General features: G+C 41.3%; 1 protein-coding gene across 8 annotated transcripts in view; it reads right to left on the bottom strand.

Annotated features, from left to right (window-relative positions):
* PIGN (phosphatidylinositol glycan anchor biosynthesis class N) overlaps positions 1-21,668 on the bottom strand; it is a 169,918-nt gene that overhangs the window by 63,452 nt on the left and 84,798 nt on the right. For 6 of the 8 annotated variants that reach the window (XM_073332239.2, XM_073332240.2, XM_073332242.2 and 3 more), the window contains 3 exons: positions 15,864-15,944; positions 5,550-5,628; positions 486-665 (listed from right to left, as the gene is read on the bottom strand). In XM_073332239.2, coding sequence (XP_073188340.1) covers positions 486-665; positions 5,550-5,628; positions 15,864-15,944 — 340 coding nt within the window. The remainder of the gene's footprint in view (positions 1-485; positions 666-5,549; positions 5,629-15,863; positions 15,945-21,668) is intronic. The other 2 variants (XM_073332244.2, XM_073332241.2) reach the window with 2 other exon arrangements.

Raw genomic sequence — 21,668 nt, 5'->3', positions numbered from 1 at the left:
AAACACAGTCAGAGAACTTATGACTGAAATTCATCTCAGTAAAATTATAATAAAAAAGAACAAAAGAAACCTGGTAAAGAGGAGGGAAAAGAGCAGTGTCATGAAAAAGCTAACAGAGTCTCCACTGATGTGTAGACTGACCTGGTTAAATATGGATACATGGTCTGTATTTCTTGAATTTAATGAATCAATGTACACAGTTGCAGTGAACTACAAACCTATTGCAACTAGAAGCAATGGGATCTGTCCAGGTCTCCTCCTCATACATTACACAATGGCCCATCTTTTCAGATGTCCTGAACCGTACCTGAAGGTTGGTGAGGGAGATTTCCCTCAAACTACAAGTAGTTTCTGCTGGCAAGGATCTTTTACTCCAGCTTTGCTTGTGGGGGTACCAATTGGTCTACTGTTTTTGTACAAACGATACATGTATGTATAAATTGCTAATTAACCAGCCAGCAACATCACTGCATATTTCAACCTACCTTATTATCCTGGGTACTCCTAGTCAGACTAGTATGTGTCTTGACAATCAGCAAAATCACATAAGATGTCCAGCCCACAAAACCCATGACAACACTTATGCCCAAGAACAATCTGTCATAAGTATGGTAATATGACAGTCCTTCCAAAGCAAGGCTAATCAGGGTTTTGCAAAGAGATACCTTCAGAGAAAAATAGAATATATATATATATATATCTCACAACAATTTACAATATAATCAGGTAGAACATACTCATAAAATAAATTTACCAAGAAAACATATAGCAAAGAAAAGTTGCTTACCTTACAGTAACTGGAATTCTTTGAGATGTGTTGTCCATATATTCTAATCTTGCTGCACATGCACCCCATACACTAGACATTGGAGTCTTTTGGCCATCAGTATCCATTGGGACCATGCATAAGCCCTAGGTGTTCTGCTCCCATACAGAGAGCATAAAGGACAGTGTGGACCCAACTGCCATTCTTTTCCTTCATCACCACAGAATCCAGATGTTTCAGAATTCTGGTGGGTGGGTGGGTGGGTGGGTGGTGGTGGGGGTGGTGGTGGGGGGGGGGGAACAGGTTATGGAATATATATGGACAACACACCTTGAACTCCAGCTACTGTAAGTTAAGTAAGTTTTCTTTCCTCAAGTGCTTGTCCACAAATGTTCCACTCTTGGTGACCTACAAGCAGTAACCTGATGTAAAGAGGACGACGCACAGAATCTACTTAAAGATTGCAGCACAGATCTGCCAAAAGAAGCATCAGACCTCAGTGCTTCCAGGGAATAATGTCTAGGAAAAGTATGGACTGAATCCCAAGTAGCTGCCCTGCAAATGTCTGAAATGGGAATGATTTGCAATGAAGCTGCGCAAACCATAGTGGAGTGAGTTCTAATCTGAGAGGAAGGATCTAATCTAGCTAGCTCATAACAGACCCTAATACATCCCAATACCCAATTGGATAGTTTTTGGGCTGATACCACTCTTCCTTTTATTCGGTCAGTAAATGCTATAAGTAGCTTTGAGGAGACCACTGAGGGATTTGGTCAAACACCCCTTGATTAGAATGTAGCTTATGGAAAAATACTGATAAATTAATCATTTGGTTCAAACGGAACTTTGGGTGAGAACTTGGGATGGCGTGTGAGTGATACCTTATCCTTATGAAATATCATACTAGAAGGGCCTGCCATTTGAGTTTGCATTTCACCAGTTCTTCTAGTTGATGTGACTGCTACTAAAAAAGGACTTTTTCCATATATAAATAACCATGAACAGCTTGCCAGAGGTTCAAATGGAGGGCTCATTAAGCCTTCAAGAACACATTATGGTCCCATGGAGGAAGTTCCTTTACCAATGGAAAAACATGAATAAAGCCCTGAAGAAACTTAACTATAGTGCATTAGGAAAACACCATGGGGCTCTGGAGCTTGTGGTCATATGCAGAAATGACTGCTAGAAGCACGTAAAGCTAACAGATAGCTCTGAATTCTTCAGAAAAAGCTAGTAAGTCCAAGACAGGAGGGATGCAGGAGTTAATGTAACTATCATTATTCACACCATAACCTGAATCTCTTCTATTTAGCAGCATATGTTAATGTGATGGAATCCTTTCTATTTTGGATCAAGATGTTCTGGACATCTGAGGAACATGAGCTCTCTGACATCGAGCCAATAGCCAAGTGGTGAGGTGGAGGGAGATTGGATTTGAATGTAAGACATTACCATTCTGAATTGTCGGTTGAAGATAATGAGCCTTCTCAAATTCCAAACTAGTCGCCATCCTGACTTTTTCTTCAGTATTAGCAAGTAATTAGAATAAAAACCCTACCCCCTGAATTTTAGCTAAACAACTTCTATTGCTCAGAGAGACAGAAAGGACTCCCCTTCCGGATACAACAGTGTCTCATGAGCACAGCCCCTTAAAAGGGAAGGAGAAGGGAGCAGGGATAGGCATAGTATGCATCTGTAGTGAATATCTGACTGAGACTATTTCAAAGACCCAGCAGCCCAAGATTATCAGGTTCAGCTGAAAAATTGCAGATGATTCCTAAGTGCACGAAAAGAAGGGTGTAGATTCAATAGACTGACAGTAGAAAGACTCTTTACCAATTTGTCAAAGTGATTATTTTGACACAGACACAGAATGGGATGAAGCCAAACAGAGGAAGAAGGTCTTCTTTTCTTAAAAACTCTTTGTTGTAGGTGCAAAGGCTCTTTTTTGGAAAAAGATATCAGATGATGGTCTCTGTCTAGCATAAGTGCGTGGTCTTCCCTGTTTTCCTTCAGAAGCCAGTATATAAACTCCAAGAGAGAGGGGAGTGTGGCCCAGGAGTCCTTCAATAAGAGAAGAGCCTTGTCAGGTTTTTGTACTAAAGAGACCCAGGCCCTTAAAGGGAAGATCTTCCATGATCAATGCATCTCTCTCTAGATGCCAGAATTTGGGACCCAGGATAACAACAGATATCACCATGGATCAAGACACAGTATCAGGAGCATTCAGAGTTGCCTGAGAGGACGTTCTGGCAATCAAAGATTGTCTCAGAGATCAAAAATTTAAACTCCTCTCTTTTCTCTCGAGCAGTTTGTTAATAAATTCTGAATTTTTTTGTATGCAGTGTTGTTGTAGCCGTGTTGGTCCTAGGATATTACAGAGACACAGTGGGTGAGGTAATATCTTTTACTGGACCAATTTCTGTTGGTAGGAGAGAAAAGTTTTTGAGCTTACACAATTTATTGTAATTTAAGAAGCCATATCATGCCAGTACCGCCTGATAATCAGCAATTGAGAATTGCAGGCTGCAGACAAATAATTTATGTATGAACAAATCAAGCTGCTTAGGTTCTTTATGTCCAAGAATCATCCTTGGTTGTTACTGTCTGCTCTTTTTGTAAGGAACCACAACCGCTAGCTAGCCAGATACTGGATGAGTGTAGATAGTCTTTCCTGGTGGACAGCACCTAGTACCTCTTATCAGCTACTAGAGAGAGGTCAGACTTATGGTTACTGGTGTTTGCCAGATATACTTTGCCAGCTGTAAAAGGACTTTGTTGATGGGAAGTGCCAAAAGCTCAGGCACAGAGCCATGAAGAACATTCAAGAGCTTATGTAAGGTCGTTTGTACCTCCTCTCCCTGTGCCTGGTATCTCAAGAGAACTGGCTATATGTCTGAGCAGATCTTGGAAACTTTTGTAGTCATCCAGGTAAAACAGGAGCAATTCCTCAGCTGCAGATGAAGACGACATAGCAGGGGATGAGGTTTTTACCCTAGAAGGTAGTGCAGAAGTGTGATGCCTTGTGTGGTGAAGACCCCAGGTGTGCCAATAAGGCCATTTTGGAACATTATGTGGAAAAGGGCCCGGGTGCCAGGGACAAAGATACCAGGACATATGCCTACACCTATACCTATGCGATCTAGCCATGTAAGAAGCCCTCAACTTTCTTTCAGACTCATAAAACTCAAAAAAGGACCCTCAGAGAATATGTACAGGATCCCTCCCCACTGTGATGGGAGTCCAGCTTGGAGTCTTCTTTGATTAGGAGCAGTGAGGTGTTTTGGACCTCGTTTGGACCTGGGAAATCTAAAAGGGGATGTTCCCCCTGCTCTTCCCAGGGGAGTAATATTCCTCTCTCTGAAAATCTGACTTTTTCAGTCCTATGCAAGTCTGAAGTCAGGCCAGGCTTTGATGATGAGGCCTGGGAGCTAATGGAATCAGAACTCAAAGGGGGACTTTCTGAACCGAGATGGAACTTGTGCAGAGTGGTTTGCCCCACCTGGTTTAGAGGTCAGCTGCCTAAAGTAGTCTAATAAAACCATTAGGCATGCCTCTCTCACCTTCAAAGTTCTTTTAGAAAAGGACCTGAAGACAGAGCATTTGTTGGAGATGTGAGCTTCGCAAGACAAAAAAGGCAACTGATGTGACCATCACTGATTGCCTCTCAAGAGGGGCAACACTTAAAGGTGACTTAGGATAAGACATCCATAAGGCCTGGTACAGGGAAGAAGTTCCATATCAGAGTAAAATAAAAATAAAGTTGGTAAACAACCAAAACTATAAAATCTTGCTGACGGACAAACTATCCTAATTAAAACTACTCCTAAGTACACTAACATATATAAATGTTTACAAAAGGACTCTGAAAAATATTGCAGAGACCAGACACTGAGGAGCTCCATCTCACAGCTAGGGTCATCAGAAGGAACTGAACGGTGGTTAGACCTGGACTGCCGTTTATGCCCTTGATATGGGACCATGAGGATACGCAAGGAATATGCATGGCCCCAGTGGACACTGATGGTCCAAAGAGTCCAATCTCAATGGTTTGCACACCAAGAGTAGAATAAAACATAAAATAAGCACTCTGTGTAAACTTGTTATAATCTGGGTCTTCCTTATACCAGTTGAATCTACAGACTATGGTGAAGTTAAAATAAAACAGTTGGCTCAGGTGAGGGGGGGGGAAAAAACAAACCAACAGGGATTTTTGATCAGAACATGGCCCCATAGATTCTTTTTTCTAGAAATGCCGCTGGTTCAGTGTGTGACCTTGGGCAAATCCCTTAACTTTGCTGTAAAGTACCCGTCTGTAAATGACATTTACCTACTCAATCTCACAGGGGTGGTTGAAATCCTTGATTGAAAGGTACTATGCTTATTTTTTCATATCAGAGCACAATAAATCCACCACCCTTCATAAAACACTGAGCCAAATTCATCCACATGTAACTGCACTGGCTTCAAAAGAGTTACACCACGAATAAATGTGGTTCGTTTCGTCAGAAACATCAGCAACAGCAGCAAAAATTTAAAAATATGAAAAAAAATTGTCACTTTTCATATGCATCAAAATTATTGTTTAGAATTGAATGAATGGAAGTGTGAGGCTATGGAGACTTACAATAGGATTAATTTTGTGTTAGTAAAAGATGAGTCAGTAAATGGAAAAAAAAATCAAGGTGGCTACTTAAATGGAAAATAGAAAAAAGACGATGGAAGTCCAAGATTTAGCCTAAGTTTTCAAAGATTTATTACTGTATGGTGATGATTCACTTACCGCCTCATGATATTTTTCCTGATGAATATAAGATCTTGCTTTTCTCAAAATGTTTATCTGTTCAGTATCTGAAAGCAACCTATATAAAAATACAAAAGGTCCTTTTAAAAAACATGGTGCTTTTTTGGTGGGAGGGATTGGGAGCATGGAGGAAAAGAATGTATCTAATTTAGGAACCTTAATGTAGACCCCCCTGGGCACTCTGTTAAAAGTGTACCATATATCCCCAAAAAACTGAGCAATTTAATCACAGGACATCATGAGCCATTTCTCTACCTGCATCCTCATAAATTAGTAAATTATGTTGACACTGAATTCATTTTGAGAATCTGTATTAAAAACATTTTCTTAATTTAGAACTTCTACCTAAATGTATGGGTGGAAATTCCCTGCACCATTTGTAACACATGCATTATTACTGTTCCTGGCCAGGAGCATTGCCAAAAAACAAACAAACAAACAAAAAAAGAAGTCAGCCATACTTCTACGGGCTGTACGGATGCTACAGACACATCTTTAAATGGCAAGCCCTTTGAGGCAGGTATTGTTACTTTTCTATGTTTAAATAGTGCTCATCATAATGGGACCTGAATCCCAATTGGGGCCCTTTGTGCTCTATGCGAATAATAAATAATATTATGACTAGGAACCTTTTCCTTGAAGAACTAGCATTTATCTTCACTCAGAAACATAGTGATCCTCTAATGGACCCTAAAAACTGCAGGTGAAATGATGACTCCATTAAAGTCAATGGCAAAACTCTCATTGATTTCTGTTTTCAGAGTAACAGCCGTGTTAGTCTGTATTCGCAAAAAGAAAAGGAGTACTTGTGGCACCTTAGACCAATTTATTTGAGCATGAGCTTTCGTGAGCTACAGCTCACTTCATCACTTCATTTGTGGAGCCACGACTCCACCCTAGTCTTCCTGAGAATTTTTCTGTCACAACAAGTGACACAATACAAAAGAAAGAACAGAATGGGATGGAGCAGAGTAAGGCCTAGCTCATTTTTTTCAGGGTGGAGCACTGCAATGGATTGGAGAGCTTACATGCCTGATCACTGAACTGCCCCCAAGTTTTATTACTCAATGAACTTCCCAGTGTTTTCTGCCACTGTTGCTTCATTTGAGTCCAGTGTTAGCGGTATTCCAAAATGTATTACGCACATCAAAAGTAAACACAATCTCTGCAGGTTCCCCAGAAGCAGAAAAACCAGCACTCCAGCTATGACTGGCTACAGAAAATCTAAGGAGCGGAACAGAAAAGTAGCTACGAGGATGGAAAATGATAAATGGTTTGACTGCTACAGATGCAGTCCAGTCAGGTCAGGATCCATAGTAGAGGATCTAAGGAAGACCAGCTATATGGGTGAAAATTAACAGAATCAGGTAGTGAGAATGGAGAATATTGGGGAGAGAAGAAGAAAGAGAAAGAAGTGGTTGTTGCGGACAATGAGTTGATTTAATGTCCTTATAAGGTCTGTTTTGAAATCTCGGGAAATGAACAAACAGAGAACCACTTCAGTGCTTTACACAGTTTCAAAAAAATGCTCCTCTGAAAGTGCAGCATACTGCTTTGTAGGCCACTGATACTTTACAGAAAAAAAACAAAATAGTCACCACACCATTGCCACTGAGCATGCACCAATTTTGGTGCTCACAGGATTAAAATAGCCAGGTTTTAGACTGTAACATCAGTACACTCAAAAGACCTGAGCAATGTCTATGAAAGAACACAATAGGAGTTGTATTCATTACACAGTCTTTTCCAATATCTGTCATATTCTAAGATTTCTTGTTTGTTTTGAGAGGGGATTAGGAAGAACAGGGCAGGACCTATTTATGGGATAAATAAGAGAAAGAAAAGAAAAGTTGATCTTCACATTTGGTTAAGATTTAGCAATCTGGAATGAATACTGAACACCTTTTCTCATGACTCGTGGTATATGTCTAATAAATTCTCATATGATATGCACTGTCATTTATTTTTATACCTATTTTACTTTCTGCCTATTTTATCCATGTCATCTTCAACTTCAAAATTGAATAAGTTAAAAAAGCATTCTTTTAATCTTTATTTTTATCTTTCACTGTAGATCATCTCAGAGTCATTTAGCCTCTCATTATTCTTTAATTCTCAGTGAATAACATTATTATTAATGAAATTGCTACGGTCTTTGCCTTTTTTACTTGCTTCATGGATGACAGCTCCCAGGATCTTCCGCATATGGATTGGATACAATAGAATAAATGGAGCTTTCAAGCAGTACAATTTTTGTAAGTCAGTGCAGAATGCAATTATTTTGTAGAACAAGGGTAACATTCATAAGTGCATTGTTAATTTTAATAGGCTGACTATAAAAACATACCCTAAATGTTACCCCACTTCTGCACAAATGTTTTTATAAGACACCAAACTTTGTTTACTGAAGTGCCAACGAAGAGGTGTCAAATAAATTCAGAGACACTTTGAATTAGGTGAAGTCCTGCAACTGATTGACCGGCTGCTGGTGCACCCATCCATATGCACATGTGGAGCTCCATCTGCTTAAAGGAGACTCTGCAAGAGTGCAGGGTGGCAATCACATGCAGTCAGTTGAAGAATCAGGGCTGTGAGAAGCAAGGGAAATAAATATAATGAATCCTAAGGAGAAATCTACACAGGGGCAGTAAGTTACTAAAAACCTAACAACATAAGGAAAGGACTTTAGATAAGGAACTCATTCAGGACAAAAAATAGTAATGCACTGCATGGAATGAAGACAAGGGGATCAGGTTTGGGCAGGACTGCGGTTCACGGATGAATAATTACTATGATTAGTTTTAACAGAGCTTACTATGGGGTCGGCAACCTATGGCACGTGTGCCAAAGACGGCATGCGAGCCAATTTTTAATGGCACGCTGCTGTCTGCCGGACCCCGGCAGACAGCAGCGTACCATTTAAATTCCTGCCCGGCCAGCTCTTTTCCGCCCACCGCTCTCTCCTTGCAGGGCAGGCAAGCTTTCCCCTCCCCCTGCCTCTTCCCCCAGCGTGCTGGGTTCCTGCCCCTCCTCTCCCTCCCTGCGGCTGGGCCGATCAGCTGGTGGTTCTTGCTATGGAGGGGGAGAGGGAAAAGCGGAGCTGCAGCATGCTCTCTGCTCCGGGGACCTTGGGGAGGGGGGGTGGAATCAGGGCATATCCCCTGAGCCCCCTGCCGTGAGCCGCTTAGGGTAGGGGGCTGGGAGCACCCCCCCAGCCCTCTGCCCGGATCCTGAACCCCCCACACCCCTCAGCCCTCACCCCTGCACCCTCCTCACACACCCCCAGCTATTTGCCCTGAACCCTCCTCACACACACACACAGCCCTCTGCCCTCACCTCCGCACCCCCCACACACCCCAGCCCCATGCCCTGACCCCTGCACCCCCCCAACCCCAACCCTGACTCCTGCACCCCCCCAACCCCAACCCTGACTCCAGCACCCCCCACACATACCCAGCCCTCCGGCCCTGACTCCTGCACCCTCCTCACACACCCCCAGCCCCCTGCCCTGAGCACCAAAGGGGAATTCTTGCGCACACACACACACCCCCACATTCCCACCTGCAGCCCTCACACCAAATGGGAGCTGCCCGGATAAGCGCTCCACACCCAAACCTCCTGCCCCAACCCTGAGCCCCTTCCCTCATTCTAGCTCCTGGCCAGACCCTGCACGCCAACCTGCTCCTTCACCCCCAGCCCTGGTCTCAGTGCACTCCCACCCTCATCTCAGTGCAGAGAGAGGAAGAGAATGGCTAGAACCAGGAAGAAGGTAGACCGAGCCAGGACCCCAGACTGGCAGTGGGCTGAGTGGGGCTGGCAGCCGGGACGGATGGACCCCCAGACTGGCAGCGGACTGAGCGGCAGCAGGCTGAGCCGCTCAGCCCACTACTGGTCTGGGGTCCTGGCCGCCAGCCCCGCTCAGCCCACTGCCGGTCTGGGGTTCTGGCTGCTGGCCCCTTGCCAGCCGGGGTCCTGGCCACAGGCCCCATTCAGCCTGCTGCCGGCCTAGGTGAATGGAACCCCCGGTGTAAGATCAGCATTTTAATTTAATTTTAAATGAAGCTTCTTAAACATTTTGAAAACCTTGTTTACATACGACAATAGTTTAGTTATATAATATATAGACCTATAGAGCGAAACCTTCTAAAAAACGTTAAAAGGTATTACTGACAAACGAAACCTTAAATTAAAGTGAATAAATGAAGACTCGGCACACCACTTCTAAAAGGTTGCCGACCCCTGGCTTAATACATGCCGGATTTCAGTCTAAAAGAACAAATAGCACAGAATCATCTAATCTCATGAGATTTCCACCATTTGGAGCCAAAGTTCATGGGAAATGCTGAGGTTTAAGCAATATCTGAACATGAACTGGATAATAAGTCGATTTGGTTTTGGATCTGACTAGAAACCAAAACCACGAGATGGATTCAGATCTGGGGATTCAAAGCCACATAACCCCCCAGTCCCAGCCCTGACATTTTAAGGGGTTCAGAATCCAAAACAAGCACATTTATTTTGGCCACAATCTGAATCTCAAGTTATCCCCACACACTTAGTATGTAATGGGTCACACATATGCTGTAATGACAGTGTATACTGCATGCTTTTATTGTTTGCTTTCCCCTTTTATTACACATTTACAAGTAATTATTTTAATATTATTCAAATAGCTTATAAAGTAACTAGTTTTGCAAAAACATTGAGCACTTGAAAAAAAAGTAAAAGTTAAAATATATAGCTTAGTGTAATGGGCCTAGCTACCAACACCAAGCCTGTATCTTTCACAAGCTAAGACGAATAGAGGGGATAGTAGATAGTTATATTTTGAAAATTAATCTATCCAAAAGGTTAAATTAACACAGAAGAAAATAGTTTTTTCATTCTTTCCCATGAATTAACAAAAACTGAACATGCAAAGAGAATGAGGACAGTGGATTCATTCTTTCCTCCACTCTTCTCCAATATTTTTGGGAAGAATGAAACCTGTAAAATAAAGCAAAAATGCCTATCACAACTTCCTATAGCACAGAACTCTGAGGCTTAAACTCATGAAAATAAGAGCTCACAGGCCATTATTGTACATATGTAATAATATACAGTCTTAAAAGTTGAGATTTTGTTCCCCTGAAAAGGTTCAAAAACAAACACATACAAACACACAAATAACCAAGAAATAGATTTCTACTTCAAGGAGGACAGATAACAGTTTCATCCATGTATAAACACAATTAATTATGTAACAAAATAATTGGGCTAACTGTGCAATTACTTGTAAACTGTCCCTAAAGAGATGTTAGCTGCTCTTGCCATAAGTACACCTGACAAATTTAATATTTCCATCACATCATTCATACCTCACATAAAACAATGGTGCTTGACAGCATTAATACACTGCTGTGATGAAATGAAGCTACTGTTATCTCAAGGGGACTCTGTCTGGCCAGTCAGTGATTCCTATCTATCAACATTGTTCAGAGGAAACCATCTCTAACAGCATAATTCCATTTATGTAGGACATTGCAATCAAGCTATGAAATAAAATCCCGGAAAAGTAGACACTCACAGTACATCTGGATACACCATTGCTAGTATGTTTATTTTATTATGCATGTTTGTGCATTTATTTATATCAACATTATTGTACAATTAGGCTAAAAAATAAAACCCTATAATCCAGTACTAAAGCAATGATATTAAAAGGACCCTGAATTTAACAATGAATGACAAGATAGGCTCATAGACTAGGAAAAAAGGTTAGAGGAATGGTTTCCTTTGCAGCACTTGTATTGCTGATACTGGGGGTATGTCTTCACTGCATAGTTAATCAAAGTGGTTGGCACCCAGTTTGGGCTAGCCCAGGTGTGACAGTCCCCACAGCAAAGGCCTACTTGGGTTACTGTGTCTTCACTGTCTCTGCACTCACCCATACGTGTCTGCATATCCCAGGACTCTGTGCGGAGATGCTCTAGGATTCTTTCCCAGTTAATTGTGTCAACTGCAGGAGAACCTGTCTTTCTTTCAGTGGGAACTGTGGAAAGGTCAGTGGAAGATCAGCATTTGAGTGATTTTCCCTGCATCCTCAGTGAAAAGTGGGCAGGTCCCAGCTCGAGTTAATCTGAAGCCTGGGCTCTAATTTATATCTCCAATCCCTTTGCAGCTTGAGTATCTCTATAAAGGCATCTGACTATGGAAGGAATTAACAGTGTAGATATAAACTAGCTTATTTTTGTCACTGCATCATTTATTTTAATGATGTATGCCGGATGCTGTACAAGTTTGGTGTGAGCAGGATGGAATACATGATATAAAACCCTGACATGTTTCCACCAGGGGCAGATGATCTTCATAAAAGGATAAAATCGCAAATGATGCTACACAGTCATAAGATTATTCAGTGAACTGAGGAAAACCTGGTGAAATAAATATTTCAAAATCGAAGTCAGGAACTACAATGCTTATTTTCAATCAAACTTCTTGTACAGTACAATTCTTGTTGTATGGTGCTTACAGAGGCAACGATCAGAGAAAAAAATTCCATTTATGAAAACTGTGGACTTCACAAAATTATATCTCTATATTAATTTTAATAATTTATTCAGAATCTAATATTTTGATATTTAAAAATGCAATTACAGGCCTTCGAGATATCTGTGACTATTTAAATGGATGCAGAGTTGTTTTGTTAAATCTGTGTGAAACACTAACTTCATGAGATGTGGGAACCTCCCTTGCTCGTGTTCATGGCATGTTGTTAACCTTGTTGATTAATCATCATGGATCCTGACCACTGACTCCTGGAATCTGTGCAGTTCTTGTTGCTGTAAATCAACCAGTCCAGCTGTAATGTTATACTCAAATAGCTCTGCAACTCAGTGCTTCATTTTACTAACACTTTACAAGTAATGTTGACTATAGCAGACACCGTGAAGCAAAGTAACAAGCAGATTAACACCTGGAGTAACAAAAGAATAGGAATTTAAAATTTCTGTTTTAAACTCCTGCTATTCTATTTCATAGACCATAGTGGTGTGAAAGTAGGGGGAAAGTACTTTCAGCGGTCAACAAGACCCCAAGAGCATCTCTATATTGTTCTCTCTAAAGAGAGAGAACAGTAGGACATAAATGAAACTCCATAAAATGGTCTGCCAGATAATGGTATAATCCCGGACTTTCAAATTCTAGAAATTACATTTGGCTTTTCATTTCCCATAAATCAGTGTCCCTGATACAGCATATTCACGTATTCAGAAGTAAATGCCTCAGGAGACTTATGAAAGTCCCTTGGATAGCTAAAGTAAGTAGGGTGACCAGATAGCAAGTGTAAAAAATTGGGACAAGGGGTGGGAGGTAATAGGTGTCCATATAAGAAAAAGCCCCCAAAATCGGGACTGTCCCTATAAAATCAGGATATCTGGTCACCCTAAAGATAAGAGACAGAAAAATGTGCAGGCATGTTAAACAACCTGCTGCCAACACACTGATCAGAAAGAGACAAATAAGATGGTTGGGCTACATATTTGCATATTTTGTATGCAAACCAGTATCACAAGAGTTAATGTCAACTGGAGGTCAGGAGGAAGAAAAACACTCTATGAAGCAACTCCTCTGGCCAACTCAGAAACAGAATTGAGAAACTCCAGTGGAAGATGGATCTAGCTATTTTTAGCGTGAAGAATAGTAGACAGGATGTGGGACCCTTGAGGGTGCAAGAAGCTTAATGGGGGAGTGGAGAAAGATCCTTCAATGATGGAAAACACATTTAAAAAAATCTAATTTAGTATTACAAAAGGTCATGTGCTGGCTGGTTCATTAAATACAATGGCTATACCACTTAATGAACCAATCCTTGCTCACTATAAAATGAAGAAGTAAGCAAACGGCATATTTATAAAGTTATACTGGGGATACATTATCTAATACATTATCTCTTTAGCTCGTTCTCAACCTTACTTTTCCCCCTATTTTATTGTAAATACAATTGTGTCACAGTTCTCTGTGCTAGGCCAAAGCAATTCCCAGTGAGCTTTTCCTGTAAAACTTAAAAGCTGCTACAAGTGCTATTGAAACTAGAAAACAACAGGAAGCCTGATTTGTAAGAGGGATTGTTTCATCCCCCGGTCAAAGGCTTCGATTCAATGTTAACTTTTAAAATACTGCTTAACTGTGAGCTTTATGAACAGTGTATTAAATAAAACAGATATTGATTGACATTTTTAGCTGTGGTTTATGCACATTATAACCCACTCACTCATTTTTTTCAACCCAAGAGGTAATCACTCTCACTTTCAAGAGTAACTTTTATCAATATATTTAGTTAAACCTTTTTGTCTCTCAGGGCAATATGGGAGTCTACACAAATAGATACACAGATGTTCTCAAAACCTGGAAAACAGTGAAGAACTGCCAACCTACTTCTGCAAAGACAGCAGGATAAAGGTGAGCACAGAGAGACAAGCTAAAATCTGGGTCCCCACTTTTTAACAGGGTGAAGAAGAGGCCACACAAACAGAATACTAGCTCTCTTTCCAGAGATAGCTGACAATGGAGAAGCACCCTCCCCTCCACCTACAACACTATGAAGAGGACACCAGCTGACTCCCCTGATAAACTAAACTATTTGCATCCCAAAGCCTTCAGATAAATGGGTTTGGACTGTAAATTTTTATTGCACTGTAAAATGAGATGCAAACAGAAGAGGAACAGTTCCTGCATTAATAACTTTTCCCTCTACTACAGTAGCCCCTTACTCCCTCCTGTTTCTTTCTGACACCCCAGAATTCTTCAGATCGGCTGTCACAGTGCATTATGGGAAGTACCATCTGAACTGGCATTTTCTGAATTAAGAACCACCACAAGATCCACTTCGTTAATATTAGAATGCTTCAAAGATGGCACCAGGGGCTCTGGTACCTCCGGGGACACAATCTCAGATTAAAATGATAAAAAAAAGTCACCCCGTTTTCTTTGCACCAACTGTCAATTTTGCAAGCATACCTTACTACACTAGTTTTGAAAGAACATCAGACAAAAGGGAGACAAGGCAGTTTTACATCTTCAGCTGTCAGAGCAAGAGTAAAGACAGAATAAACATGTCTGTATATATGGCATTTCTTTGAAGTTCCCAGATTACTTCAAAGATGCACTCCACATTATAAAATCCCCATTTTCTTTTCTGTAACCATGGCAAATAATGCATAATTCTGCAGAAAGACTTGCCTTGTGTGATCTAACATTTTCTAGGTTAAAATCTGGCATATATTTAAGAGTGTTACATTTTAAACTAATACTGAAAAACAAAGACAGAGGGCTAGATTTTCAGGGTGGTGCATGGTAAGGTATAGACACAATTCTCATTGAACTGTAGTTGTGGATTGAACCCTGCATGCACTACACTAAAGGTGTACCAGATTACTGATCTATGGTTAAAAAAAAAAAAAGAAAGATCTCTTTGGTATAACTAGGTTTAAGATGCCAACAAATTCAGTTATCTGAAGATTATTGTATCAGATGTGAAAATCTCTCACATACAACAAGATATATGCTTACCGTTAAATAGTACAAAATATCTGAGTTATTTCCCAATGAAGAATCCTATATATATACCTCGCCCACCTTGTGTCTCTAATATCCTGGAACTGACATGGGCTACAACCACACTGTAATGAGAGAGACTGTTTCCCCGGACATCAATTTTTACCTGCTAGCAAATCCTGGGATTTATTTTACTATTTGTCCTCTCTTACTCTTCCTTTTATTTTTGGTATCTGGCACCTTGCTACCTTCCTTTCTTATGTGCAAAAGTCAAAAGGTCAGAATTTGGAAGCATGTGCATAACAGTAAAGTCTCCTGTTTTGCTAAGCAAACAGCTTTTGAAGATTTTTATTCTGGGGTGGGAGGGATGAGGGAAAAAACCCCTACCTAACAAAATGGATCTTTTCTTCCTGTGGCCTTCTAGGAGTCTGAGAAAATAATCAAACGGATTTTCCAGTGGCATGAGCCACACAATGATTTTGCACACAAGTGAGAGACTCTATCAATAACATGATTCATTCTTGTGGAAGCAGGTCATGGTCTTGTTCAATCTGCAGTAGACTTGTAATTGGCAAGTAAGTACTTCCTGAGTTTCACACTTGTAACAGAGTCTCATAACTAGACTCAAGGCATGATTTTGTTCAGATTTGATCCTCCATAAAGGTTTCTGCCAGACTTTCAGGTGTGAACAATATTGTAGCACTTGGAGCCAGATGCTTCCTTATAAATAACTAGGGCTGTCTGAGAGTTCTAACTCACCTCAATCTGGGCATGCAGACACCACTCAAGTTATGATGGCAGTGCAGAGTGGTCACATCTGTCCTCCACAACATTTGACTGCTGAATCAAACAAAAAAAGTGGAATTGGGATCCACATGCAAAAGGGCCGAGTTATAATCTTCCCCGTTATCCTCTGAACATCATGCTAGCCACAATTTTCCTAGACAATAGATTACTTGTGGAAATTAGAAGACTTTTGCTTCAGTTCAATGTAATCTCTATTGCCAAAAGTTAATGTAAATAGGAGTAAATTTCATTGAGTTTGGACTCCATGTCAACATTAAGTGAGTAAAGGGTCTTAAAGCTCCCAACACTTTCATATTATTATATTCAGCAACACATAATATATCAGGGTTCGGCAACCTTTGGCCCGCGGCCCGCCAGGGTAAACCCTGTGGCGGGCCAGACCGGTTTGTTTACCTGCCGTGTCCACAGGTTTGGCTGATCACAGCTCCCACTGGCCGCAGTTCGCCGCTCCAGGCCAATGGGGGCTGCGAGAAACAGAGCAAGCTGAGGGATGTGCTGGCCGCTGCTTCCCACAACCGGCCCACCAGGGGGCTTACTGTGGCAGGCAGCGGGACAAAGGTTGCCAATACCTGGAATATATCAAAGACTCTAGCTTTGAAGCATGAAATCTGGAGTTGACATACAAATTTCCCAGGGCACTTTGTAACAAAATGTCTGGAAAATAGAGCTGGTTGGAAAAAAGGTTTCTTTTTCCATAAAAAGTTTGACAAAAATAAAACAAAACAAAAAAAGTTTTCATTGAGAAATCAAAATTTTCAGATGCTTTCTTTAAACTTTTCAATTTGTCAAAAACTAAATTTTCTGTCAACAGTTTCAAAAGAAAATTTTTGACTAGCCCAACTGGAAATACAGAATTTCTTAAGCAGAAATTTCTGATTCAGATCTGTTCCAGAATTTCTGAAAATTCAGTTATATGGAACAACTTTAAAAAGATTTCAAATCCATGTTCCTTGTGGTATGGGCCTAATATAAACACCCATCCAATTACTTCCTGTAAAAGTGATTTTAAATACTGTTACAAGGGACTTATTAAAGAACTTTCTATACAGACTTAACTTGCTTAAAATTTACTTTAAAATGAATAATATTCTAAAAATGGAATAATATTAACATTTTGGATTTCTACAATATCTTTCAGACGCTCTCAAAGCACTTTACAAACATTAGTTAATAATGCCTCACAAAAGCCCTGTAAATTAGGTGGAAGTAGATTATTTAATTGGTGTGCGCTCTTTTTCTGTATTGCAATTTTTTGATTTCTAGCATCAGAAAAAAAAGTGCAATTAACTCCTTTGTACAAATTCACCATCCATCACTGAATAGTGGGGGAAGGGAATTATTCTTACCTTAACAAGAAGGACAGTTGTGCCTGGAGGGAATGCAAACACAGAACCCTGCTTATCTGCAACAGCAGACAAGAGCAATCATAGATTAGCACAATCTGTGTGTAAATCCTACATTAACTCCCTACTTACATCTCCAAATACTGTATATTTTCAATGAATTTTGAGTCATTGGGATGCAGCTGTAGCGTTTCCAATTACAATATACTAATAATTTCTTACACCAAATGCATTGGGACACACTCGTCTGTGGGAAAGAATAGAGGTCAAACCGTCCCAGCTTTGCTATTATTAACTCTAGTCCTGTAGACAGAGGTGAAAGTAAACCGGTACACCCCAGTATGGCGTACCGACAAGAGCCGGTGCGCCGTATCGGGGTGAATCGGCTTCCCCAGGCGCAACTTAAAGGGCCTGTGGCCCCCAGCAGCGGCTGGAGCCTCCGGCCCTTTAAATTGCTGCCAGAGCCCCGGCAGGCAGGGCTGGGGTGGCAATTTAAAGGGCCTGGGGCGGTAGCAGCAGCTGGAGCCCTGCGGAAGCAGTGGCGGGGCTCCGGGGACGATTTAAAGGGCCCAGGGCCCTTGAAACCGCTGCCAGAGCCCCCGGCTGCCGCTGTTTCCCCAGGTGGGGGGGGGGGGGAGGCACTTGCCAGTACAGGGTGGGCCGGGGCTGGCTCTGACTCCCCCAGCCCCGCCCCTTCCACCCGAGGCTCCACCCCTTCCGGGGGCCAGAGCCAGCCTCAGCCCCAGCCCAGCCCCATACCGGAAGTCCCTAGACTTACTTTCACCCCTGCCTGTAGACTAAGCTGCACAGAGTTTTTTGGGGGCTTTGGGCAAAATCTGAAACCAAGGCACCCCACCTTATTCACCCTAAAACTAAGGCCCAAAGAGGGGGCGGTGGTTGCCTGCCCTGCACTCACCCCTGTGACACCGGCAGACCAGGTCATGCTAAAGTGTATTCAGGTCAATTCATTTGTGTATTAGTATTGATCAAAGTGACTGTTGAAGATAGAAGAGTGTATTTGACTTCATAAAAGTCACAAAGACTTCATAAAACTACTGGGAAGTTACTTGCATTGTTTTCACTTGTCTGTGACCTTTTATAATGCAGCAGCGAACATTTACGTTGTGTATATCCCTTTAACTACATAACCCATCAGAGAAGCCTTGTCGAATGCTAATGAAGGACTTTAACAGAAAAATGCTAATTCCAAAACAAGTAGCTACTGTGTCTGATCACCAGAGGGTCAAAAACTCAAAGAGCCTTTCTCACTCACCATAATTAAAGGAAAAGCTCATGTTCGCAGAGACCACGGTCAGTTTTTTTTCTGTCAGAAGAAGCTATAAATATGGATTCAAGGACAGATCCTTCATCTCTGGACTGTCTGGACTCTTACAGGAAAGTGTACCAATGCAAAGCAGAAATCCCTAGAAACTATCTGGGTACCCTGAAAAGACTTCTGGGAAACTGGCAGTTTACTACATCACTGCCATCATTTGGAATTGCAAACTGTTATTCACCTGTACATATGTTTTACCTGCTTTAACCTCTCAATAACTGCTCTTGGGACTGGGAGCAACCTGATGTGGTATGATTTTTGGTTAAGTGACCATTATCACAAAGTTCAGTTCGTCTGGGTGGCAAGGTAGACTGGAGAGTCTAAGGGGACTGTGTGTGACTCCATGGTGAGACTGGTATAGTGATCCAGGAGTTCACACTTGTTGCTGACTTGATAAAATCTAATTATAGAACATACCACCAGCTTGGGGTATATGCCATGTCTTCTGACAGTCTCCCCCGAGGTAGGCATTCACAGTTGTGAGCCACTCCAGACAGTGTGACAGTGGAGGTTTCTGTCCTGCAGGGCTGGGCCCAGGTCCCCTCTCTGAGCATTGTGACCATGGTTGTCAAACCTGAGAGGTGCTGCAACCCTGTGTGCCAGGTCACAATGCCACTCACTCAAATTCCATGGATTGAGGGCCCTCTCAAATGGGGGGCCTGGAACAAACTGCCCCTTTGCCCTCCCCTCTGGGCAGCTTTGCCTGTAAAAGGTAGTTTGTGTTTGTGCAATTCATTTTCCACTATTTCCAAAAATAGGAGGAAATATAAATAAACATAAAATGTTAAGTGATTTTTTTCAGCTCCAAGGATTTTTTTCTCCTAGTATAGAATATTAACATAGCAGTAAAATGTACTCTCTTTTTGTGAAATCTTATCCAATTTAAATAATTATGAAATAAGAAGTACTGTGTCGTCAACTATTGATAATATATACACGGCAAGACAATAGTCATGCTGCCTTTTGGCGCCTCGTTCCTGAAAGATGCTGAGTAGAGGGTCTCGAATCCAATCAAGCACTCAAGCACATGTTTAACTTTAAGCCAGGAAGTCAATGAGGCTACTCATCTGGTTAGTGTTTAGCATATGCTTTGCCAGATCAGTGCCAAAGTGATGAGCACCCTGCAGAATCAAGCCCTGGTGTCAAGTAACCTGCCTAACAGTAAGTTTCCAGGTGGAAGACTCTTGGAAATTTAGGACTGTTATGAGAGTTAGGTAGTGATTCTGGTCAAGCTTTTCATTCTCCTCTCCCAGAATTAAGTTGGAAAGACCATCAGACTGTCGATGAGTGCACTCATCTTCAGTACTTCAGCAAGACAAGAATATTTATCTTTAATATACTAAAGATGAAAGATTAAAAAGATTCATACCACAAACTGTCATGTGCTAGTCCAAAACCTTTCACCATGCAGGCTATTTGCATGCTAATTTGCACATTTATGGCATTTTGTTTGTTTATTTTTAATACACACAGGAGCCCTAGAAAGTCATCTATGATTAGAATTATTACTGAATCAACTGAACCAGATACTATTAAAGAGAATCTCAAGAAATCAATTGTTTGTTCTGTTTAATGTTACTTGGGCAACAGACTGTACAACAAAATTACTACAGGCTCATATTAAGTTTAAAGAACATTTTCCCCAGCCACCCTGCAGAGAAACCTCACTGGTTTCTGGGCTTACTCTCCATGACAGTGTGAGGGGCTCAGCTATGCAGGGGACTTGGAGCAGAGCCACTACTCCTCTGGATCGAGAGGAACCAGTTGAGGTGGTTTGGGCACCTGATAAGGATGTCACTCGGGAGGCCGACCCAGACACTTTGGAGGGGTTATATCTCCTGGCTGGCCTAGGAATGCTGGGAAATCCCCAGGGGGGCCTGGAATCTGTTGCAGAGGAAAGGGACGTCTGGGTCCTCCCAACTCTCCATGCTGCCACCACAACTCTCACCAGGAAAAGCAGCATAAAGGAAAAAGAAGAAGAACAGGAAGAACATCCCCCCCCCCGCATATTTGTTAAATTATAAATATCTATGGGATTTCCACTTACATTGATCGAAACTCAAAAACCAAAACAGATACAAAACACTTATCTATCATGAAATCAACAGCATTTATATCTTCCTAACGGTACATTCAGCAATAATGTAAGATAAAAGTATCATAATACAGAACTGGACAGGTCCTTCTGGAAAAAAAACAGGAAACAAAGGAAATATCCTCATGGCAGATTCAGACTGAAATAAAAACCTGAATGCCCCTACATCCCATATGGCATTTTTGTTCCACATGGATTGACAAATACTTTGATAACAAAATTGTCATTTCTAATCAGAGTTTTGATTAAAACTTTTTAATAGGCTTTTGAGACTATTTGACTGGGGTCTGAGAGCTTAAAGATCCTGAATCTTTCCCTTTGAGGAAGCTGTGGTATAAAATACCACAGCAAATAATCTCTGTCCACAAAGACAGGAATCTTATTTAGCAAATTTAATCTACAACACAAAAAGAGATATTTAAAGCTCTTAGGATTTTACAGACTCCAGTTAAGCCAGTCTCATTTCCTGAAGGAAAGGCAGCTGCTCCAAATGATAAAATGTTTTTGGAGCACTCCAAGAACTGAATACAGAACTAATTATTACTGAAGACAAACTCATGGGCCTAATTCAAGACTGAAATCCTTTCGGGAAGAAAGTAGCTTGAACTGAGTGTACAGTCAGACTAGCCCCAATGCAGATTATTGTCAGAAGCACAAACAACCTACAGTAACTCCTCGCTTACCGTTGTAGTTATGTTCCTGAAAAATGCTACTTTAAGTGAAACGATGTTAAGCTAATCCAATTTCCCCAAAAGAATTAATGTAAATGAGGGGAGGGGGGGATAGGTTCCAGGGAAATTTTTTCAGATAATTTTTTTAGATAGACAGATAGGCAGACAGATAGACAGACACAGTATAAGTTTTAAACAAACAAGTTAATACTGTACACAGCAATGATGATTGTGAAGTTTGGTTGAGGTGGTGGAGTCAGAGGGTGGGATATTTCCCAGGGAATGCCTTGCTCCTAAATGATGAACTAGCAC

The sequence above is a fragment of the Lepidochelys kempii genome, chromosome 2, assembly GCF_965140285.1.
Source record: "Lepidochelys kempii isolate rLepKem1 chromosome 2, rLepKem1.hap1, whole genome shotgun sequence".
NCBI lineage: Eukaryota > Metazoa > Chordata > Testudines > Cheloniidae > Lepidochelys > Lepidochelys kempii.
Note: the sequence above shows the minus strand (reverse complement) of the source record. Positions and strands in the feature narration are given on the sequence as shown.